Genomic DNA, 7872 nt, shown 5'->3' with positions numbered 1-7872 from the left:
GACCCCCACCTCAACTGCCCCACTCTCCCACTAAAAGAGATTTGGGTGTCTTTTAAAATTCTCCTGGGTTGGGACACATAGTTTCTCACGGCAGAAGCCCTTTGCCTGGTGAAGTAATAGAGCTCTCCTTATCTATTTCACCCAAAACTGAGATTCTCTTTGGCACTGGTATACAAGGAAGCTGAACTTTTGGTAACAATGGTAGTTGCTGGAAATTCGCCCTGCAGAATGTGTCAAGAACCTACCATCTAGGGCTTCCCTGGTGGTCTAGTGGTTAAGAATGCAGGCGACAAGGGTTGCATCTCTGGTCCAGGAAGATCCCACGTGCCTTGTGGCAACTAAGCCCGTGTGCCACAGCTACTTAAGTCTGCACGCCTAGAGTTCACGTTCTGTAAGAGAAGCCGCTGAAATGAGAAGCCCAGGCAATGCAATGAAGAGCAGCCCCTGCTTGCAGCAACTAGAGAAAGCCCGAGTGCGGCAATGAAGACCCAGTACAGACAAAACATAAATTAAAGAAACAGAAAACAAACGTATCACTAGAGTGTCAAGAAAAGTCATTCATGGAGAAGAATCTCAATGGAGGCATTCTGAGACAAAGCCATCCAAGGTGGAGAGAATCTGGGGGGTGCTAGTGGTGTTGGCCCCTGTCACGGCAGGACTGGGCCTCTGGAGGAGCTACATGAGTTGGAACCGTGGTGCTGGAAAAGCCATCTGCACTGCAAGAGCTGAGCACTAAGGAACCCATGCACACTGCAGGAGCCCGCTACAAGAGCACAGTAGAATTGTTATCACCAAAACAGGAGTTTCCTTGGTTCTTATCCCCCAAAGGAAAGAATTCAATCAAGAGACACAGAACAGTTGTAAATAGCAAGAGTTGAATTAAGCAAAGCAGAAGTACACTCCAAACAGAGAAAATGAAGGAAAGCAGGCTGCCTGGAAACAAGAAGCCGCCTGCAACAGGGTCAGGTTGGCTTTTCAGCATGGTGGCAAGTGCCTCTCTCTGTCCTGTGTTATTTGACTAAGTTGATTGGCAGCTTTAGGTTGTATAACTTTCCTCCTAGTGCACAGGCACTTACCCACAAGCACCCAAGTGGAACCCACCATGGGGCGGAGTGGGTGGGGCAAAACTGAAATGCTAATTTACTACAAATACAGTATAATGAACCCCGGGTTACTTTGAGTCCTTTAGGTCTTGGTGCACCTGTGCTGGCAGGTTTTATCTTGTTTGGTCCTGATAAGGCTGAAAACTTATCGGTCCTTGATCACAAAAAGGGAAGATCTCGAGGTGTGTTTTGATCACCAGTGTGGGGTGGGGGTAAGGGAAGGCAGAGAGAAAGATGACCCTGTCCAGGATGGGGCAGGCACCAGCTCATGTCTAACTACCTAACAAAAGGAGAAGGGAAACCCCTTCCTCCTGCAGTTACTCTCCAGAGCATTCAGTTGACAAAAATTAACATTGTGCCAGCTGGTAAAGAAAAAAAACTCAAGTGGTCCACCTCAATTTTTGCACAGCAAGCAATAAAGGGTGAATTTGGAGTCAGGAGGCAATTAATTGGAACCTGGCACAGACTCCATCTAGAAATCAACATGGCAAGGAAGGTTCTGAAAGAAGAAAAGTATGTTCAAGTCTGTTGCCCATTTTTAACCAGTGTTGTTTTTTGGTTCTTGTTGTTTTTCATATATTCTAGATATTAACCCCTTATCAGATACATGATTTGCAAATATTTTCTTCCATTCTGTAAGTTGCTTTTTCACAACTCCTGATAGTATTCTTTTTTGAAAAGTCTGTATTTATTTTTATTTGTTTGCATCAGGCCTTAGCTGCAGCATGCAGGATCAAGTTCTCTGACCAGGGATTGTACCTTGGCCCCTTGCATTGGGAGTGCAGAGTCTTAACCACTGGATCACCAGAGAAGTACTGCCCATGTATTTACATTTAACAGGAATTTTTATGTCTTCATATGACTATAAGTTACTGTCTAGGATCCTTTCATGTCAACCTGAAGGAATCCTTGTGGCATTTCTGGTAGGACAGGTCTAGTGGTAATGTGTGGGAGAGCGGTATGGGTGGGGGTTTGGACAAAGGTTGTCAAAAGATATAAACTTCCAGCTATAAGACAAACAAGTTCCAGGGATGTAAGATACAATACAATTAATATAATTAACACTGTTGTGTATTATACACAAAAGAGAACAAATCCTAAGAGTTCCCACCACAAGGACAAAAAATGCTTTTCTATGTCTTTAATTTTGTGTCTGCATGAGATGATACACATGTTTACTAAACTTACTTGGGGTCATCATTTCATGATAGTGTGAAAGTGTTAGTCACTCAGTGGTGTCGACTCTTTGCAACCCCATGGACTGTAGCCCAGCAGGTTCCTCTGTCCATGGGATTCTCCAGGCAAGAATACTGGAGCGGGTTGCCATTTTGTAAGTCAAATGATTATGTTGTAAACCTTATATAGTGCTCTACACCAACTATATATCAATAAAACTGGAAGAAAAAAATGTATATTAAGGTATATTCATGAGGGAAAGAATTCTAGTTAATAAATGTAGAAGAAATTATTGAATTTAAAAAATTACCATCTCACAGCACCTAATGAAATAATAACAAATGAACACAACAGCAAACAAAAAAAGAACCATGGTTGAAACTATTAGATTGAAACTATTAATGTTGAACTATAGAATTGCAGGGATAGGCTGTCACCACCTGAGCCCACTGGTCACTAAAATTGTGGGTCTCCCAGTGTGATGCCAAAACACCTCACCTCCTAGGAAAGTGAATCTGTGCATAAACCCACCTCTAGAATCAACCTCAACTGACAAGATATGGGAAAGAGAGGAACAAGGTAAATGACATCTCAAGGAAGCAGATAAATCCACAAAGTGGGGCATTTACAGGACAGCTGACCCAGTTTTTGCAACAAATCATGTCAGGGCAAAAGGAAAAGGGCAGGGGCCTGCCCTATATAAGAAGTGACTTAAACACAATAACAAGCAAATTTTACCTGTAGATTTTTAAACGTATTCCAAGTTGCATGATCCCTATTGTCGTTTAGACATCGAAATTATGTTAAGAAACAGGTTGAGTGTTGTAGAGCTGTATATTGAGATGCATGCTTCCTAGGTGGCTCAGTGGTAAAGAATCCGCCTGCCAAGCAGGAGACATGGGTTGGATCCCTCGGTCGAGAAGATTCCCTAGAGAAGAAAATGGTAGCCCACTTCAGTATTCTTGCCTGGGAAATCCCATGGAAAGAGGAGCCAGGCAGGCTACAGTCCATGTGGTTGCAAGAGTCTGATACCACTTAGTGACTAAACCACAATCATTGGATGCACAGGAGTAAAATAACTCAAGATCTGTAGCAGAGCAAAACAGAAAGGGATAAAGCAAACCAGACAGGATCTTGATAATTGTGCAAAAGCCCCCCTGTGAGGGGCTATGAGAGTTCTTTGTTCTATTTTCATTTTTGAGAATGTCTGAATATTTTCATTAAAAATTCTAAAGAGATTTTTTTTTTAAGAGATAATGTGTGGGAGAGTGGTATAGGAATAAACATTAGTTTCTCTCTTTCCCAGTAGCAGGTGTAACACACGAGGGTGGAAGAGAAAATCCCCTGGGTGTTTTATTAAAAACACTCTCCTGGGACTTGCTCATTTAAGGAACTACCAAAATTGCCCTCAGAGCTCGGTATGTAGGCCACGCCCCACCAGGGACTCGACTTTAGAGAGCAGGGGAAAAAAACTCAAATTGGCAACTTGGTCACTGACAGAAACTCAGCAAGATCAAATATCTGAGGCCTTTTTTTTTTAAGTAGAGAATTATTTTCCATCTATTAAAAAGAAAAGTCCCCGGGGGGGATGGCTGCAACATTTGTGGAAAGAAAATTATCTGCACTAGTTAAACCAAACGCAAACAAAGGCATTCTTGGCAATAATACCCTGAGAGCAGCGTTTAGGGAGACAGTAATTAGGCAATTAGACCTGGGAGTCACCGCAGAGCCTCGGGGGCCGCTGGATGTTAATGACTCCTGCTCCGCGGTGCGTCAGCCCCCGGCGAGAAAGTAAGTCGGGCCTTTTCTCAGCGCCGAACACCCGGCCTGATTCCTCTCGTTTCTGCTGCTCTCCGCGAGCATCCTTTCCCCCATGCCCGCGGGGCTGGACGTAGCTGGGGCTGGCGGGTGGGATGCGGGGCGCGCGCGGCTGCTTCCCGACTCTCGGCCCTCAACCCCGAACTGCCAGAGCATCAGGCTATCACACCAGCGTCCCCTGACCACAGTACTTGGGCACCCGCGGATAATCCGAAATTGCCGCGCGTTTCCTGGCCTTCCACCAGGCAAAGTAACTTTCCCTTAATTGCTTACTTAATACTTATTTTCTACTCCTTATCAAACACATGGACTATGGAAAGGAAAAACAACTAATGTATGTCCCTAAGCAGCAGGAATACTTTTAGCACTCTGATGCATTTCCTTTTCATTTAGATGTGTTTTAAAAATACATTACTGGAGGACTTCCCTGCTGGTCCAGTCGCTAAGACTCGGCGCTCTCAATGCAAGGGAACGGTTCATCCCTGGTCAGATTAGATCCCACATGCCAGCTACAGATTCCACATGCCGACAACGAAGGTAGAAGACCCGGTGCAGACAAATGAATTGATCAATTAAGAAAATTTTTTTTTCTGGGATACCAGAGGTATTATTTCAGAACCCTATTTTTCATTTTGCATCATTACTGCGCAAAGCTTCCCTTTTACCTCAGTTGGTAAAGAATATGCTTGCAATGCAGGAGACCCGGGTTCGATTCCTGGGTTGGGAAGATCCCCTGGAGAAGGAAATGGCAACCCACTCCAGTATTCTTTCCTGGAAAATCCCATGGACAGAGAAGCCTGGCAGGCTACAATCCATGGGGTCGCAAGAGTCCGACATGGTTTAGCGATCAAACCACCATCATTACTGAGCACTTAACTCATGTCATCAAATAACCTGACAAAATGCTCATTGTTGATCACCCCAACGAATGCACAGCCCCTTCACTATTGATAAGTGGCTAATTTCCCACTTTTGACCGACTTAAACGAGTCTTCGATTGGATTTGCCAAATGCCCCTCTCCCACTGGGGGTTTACAGAACTGGATGGAAAAAAAGGCCATGGTTCCCGGTGCAGCGCAGAGGCCTCACGCCGGGGAGTATCCCAGCTCTGTGATGTCAGCCCTAGGCTCCACCCCCTCCGTCGAAGCCAATCGAAGCGCGGGGCGTGGCCCTTCAGAAACGCGCGCGCCCGCCCGAGCGGGCGAGCCGGCAGGATGGACTCGGCCGTTCCCACTATCCAGCCTCGAGCCCAGCCACCGCCACCCGACGTGTGGCCGCCGCTGGGCTCCGAGGAGGAGTACTATGACTGTCCGGATTACTACTACTTGCGCGACTTCCCAGCCTGCGGGGCTGGTCGCATCAAGGGCCGGACGAGGCGCGAGCGAGAACTGCGCACCAACTGGCTGGTGCCCGGCGGCCACGAGCGCAAGATCGCGCAAAAGCTCCTAAACAGCCAGCGCAAGCGTCGCCAGCGGCAGCTGCAGCCCCGGCCGCGCACCCGTCTCACCTGAGCGCCGGTGTGTGCGGGTAGCCAGCGGCCCGGGCCCCGGAGAGCCGTGCGATCGCCCGGGCTGCGCTCCGATCCATCCCCTGCAACTCGACTCGGCACAGTCGCCCCCTTCTGAGGCTGCCCTGTAGCCAAGTCATTAGCTGGGTGGGCCCCCTAAACTCTCAGCTTCTCTCCAGGCTGCGGTTAGAATAATGTAAAATTATATTTTGGAAATTTGTAGTTGGGTAGACGGGGCTAGGAAACGCAGAAAACATCTTACTAAAAATACAAGGAAGGGATTTAATGGCAGTGTTTATGCACGGACTAAAGAGAATAATTGAATTTTGTTTTTTGTCTGGTTTTCTACAGGATACCCATACCCGAAGGACCTGATATAAGTATTTTCTCTGACTCCAGCTGTAATTGTGGTCCTAAGGGGAGCAGTCCATGTTGGTCAGCAGAACTTCTTTTCAACATCGCTTAAGTTTACTGCTTCAGTATCTTTTCCTTACTGATTGTTAAGTAACATCCAAGAGGGTATGCCTGCTTAGGGTTTAGGGTTTTTCATTAAAAGAGAGCAGCAGGAATGGCATTTTAAGTCTTTTGGTGTTTTTTTGGTTAAGTTGTTATGGTAATTTGTTTCAAGCCTACAAATATCTGAGTTCTTAAGTGTAAGGAAGTGACAGAGATGAATACAGGCAGAACAAAGATAGGAATTTGTATAAGACGTTAACTCAAATGTCACCTAGGACTGTGTACCCTTAATATTTGTTTGTCAGAATAGAAGTATTTTAAATTCAAATGGTGTATGCTAGGTTCTCGGCACTACTGGCCCACAACAATCCTTTGAAGTGAATGCTATCTCCATTTTACAGGGGATTCTGAGGCATAGAATTCAAGTAACTTTCCAGAGGCCATACAAGTTAGAAGACATAACAGATACTCAAAAATATTCACTCTTCCCACCACCACCATTTTCATCAACTGTAGACATCCTTTTGTGGCTCAGAACCACCCACAAATTCCAAGTCCAAGAATTAGTTTAAAGATTATGCAGAGTATGGGAGGGTCCCTTTCCTGTCTCTTCAGCCTGCATTCTGTCAAGCCTTTGCACCCAGTGGTGAGTCCCTGGTGACGAAAGAAGGGTGGTGTCCTGGAATGAGCAACCTGAATTTTAATCCTAGCAATGGCTTTTCACTGACCTGGCATTCAGCAGACTTTGAGTGGTAACTACTTTCAACTTCTGCCAAGCTTCAGGTTTCACATTTGTAAAACGGGAATAATACTGGGTTACCCTGCCAAACTGATTATTGATAAAGTATATAACACATAACGTATATAGTATATATAACACATAACACATAAAGTATATAACATCTAACACACTTAACGGTTTGGCACATAATCGGTGCTCAATAAATGGGAATTATTTTTAAGTTTACAGAACATGATCCCTCCTCTTTTTCCTCTCTTGTCAGGAAGCCTTAAGTTCTTTCACTCTAATTCTTTTAAAATGTCTCCAACATTCAGGTAGTGTGGTAGGAGTCCTGGCTTTGGATTAAAATGCCTGTATGGACTTGGGCAAGTTGCTTAAACTCTATACATCTGTATCCTTACCTATAAGTTAGGAATGATACAGTACTTATTTCAAGAGTTCTTGTGAAGCATAAATGAAATAATACATATAAAGCTCTGTGCCTGATATATTATAGGCAAGTAGTTACTAATAATGTCCCCATCACCACTGTCTTATTTAGCATTCAGGATTTTTTTTCCTTACCCTTAGTCTCCCTCTGCTACATCTCAGACATGGCCAGATTAATCTTCCTGAAGATCATTTTAATCACATAAAAACCCTCAATGACTGCTGTAACCTTGTAGGTTAAAAAGCTTAGAAGCCTTATATTGTGCTGGAAATCATCTATTGGATTTTCTTAAATTTGTTTCTCACAACTTCCAAAAACACACTGGTTCGTGACATAGATCTCTGTCCTCTAAACTCACCATATTCAATTTTTCCTCTTCATTTAAATCTGTGCTATCCTACTCAGGGTGCCCTTAATCAATTTTAATTTTTCTAAAACTAGTGTCAGCTATACTTAAAAGTGCCACTTTCTCCCTGAAGCCAGCATTCACACTGAATATTCATTCCCTTAAAATCTTTTAGAACCTCATATAAATAAAACAACTTGTTTTATAGTATTTTGTACTTTTAGATCATCAGTTAAATTCATTCATTCATTCTTTTTTGTCTGGTATGTGCAAGGCACTATAATCATATACATA

At 44.2% G+C, this 7872-nt stretch overlaps 1 protein-coding gene across 1 annotated transcript; it reads left to right on the top strand.

The window, feature by feature from the left end:
- The first annotated feature begins 5273 nt into the window (after positions 1 to 5273).
- Positions 5274 to 6178, top strand: NUPR2 (nuclear protein 2, transcriptional regulator). Its single transcript, XM_040260431.1, has 2 exons — positions 5274 to 5614; positions 5956 to 6178. The coding sequence occupies exon 1, from the start codon at positions 5312 to 5314 to the stop codon at positions 5606 to 5608; it is 297 nt and encodes a 98-aa protein (XP_040116365.1). The 5' UTR covers positions 5274 to 5311; the 3' UTR covers positions 5609 to 5614; positions 5956 to 6178.
- Positions 6179 to 7872: the final 1694 nt, after the last annotated feature.

This window comes from Oryx dammah, unplaced genomic scaffold (assembly GCF_014754425.2).
Source record: "Oryx dammah isolate SB20612 unplaced genomic scaffold, SCBI_Odam_1.1 HiC_scaffold_2, whole genome shotgun sequence".
Lineage (NCBI taxonomy): Eukaryota > Metazoa > Chordata > Mammalia > Artiodactyla > Bovidae > Oryx > Oryx dammah.
Note: the sequence above shows the minus strand (reverse complement) of the source record. Positions and strands in the feature narration are given on the sequence as shown.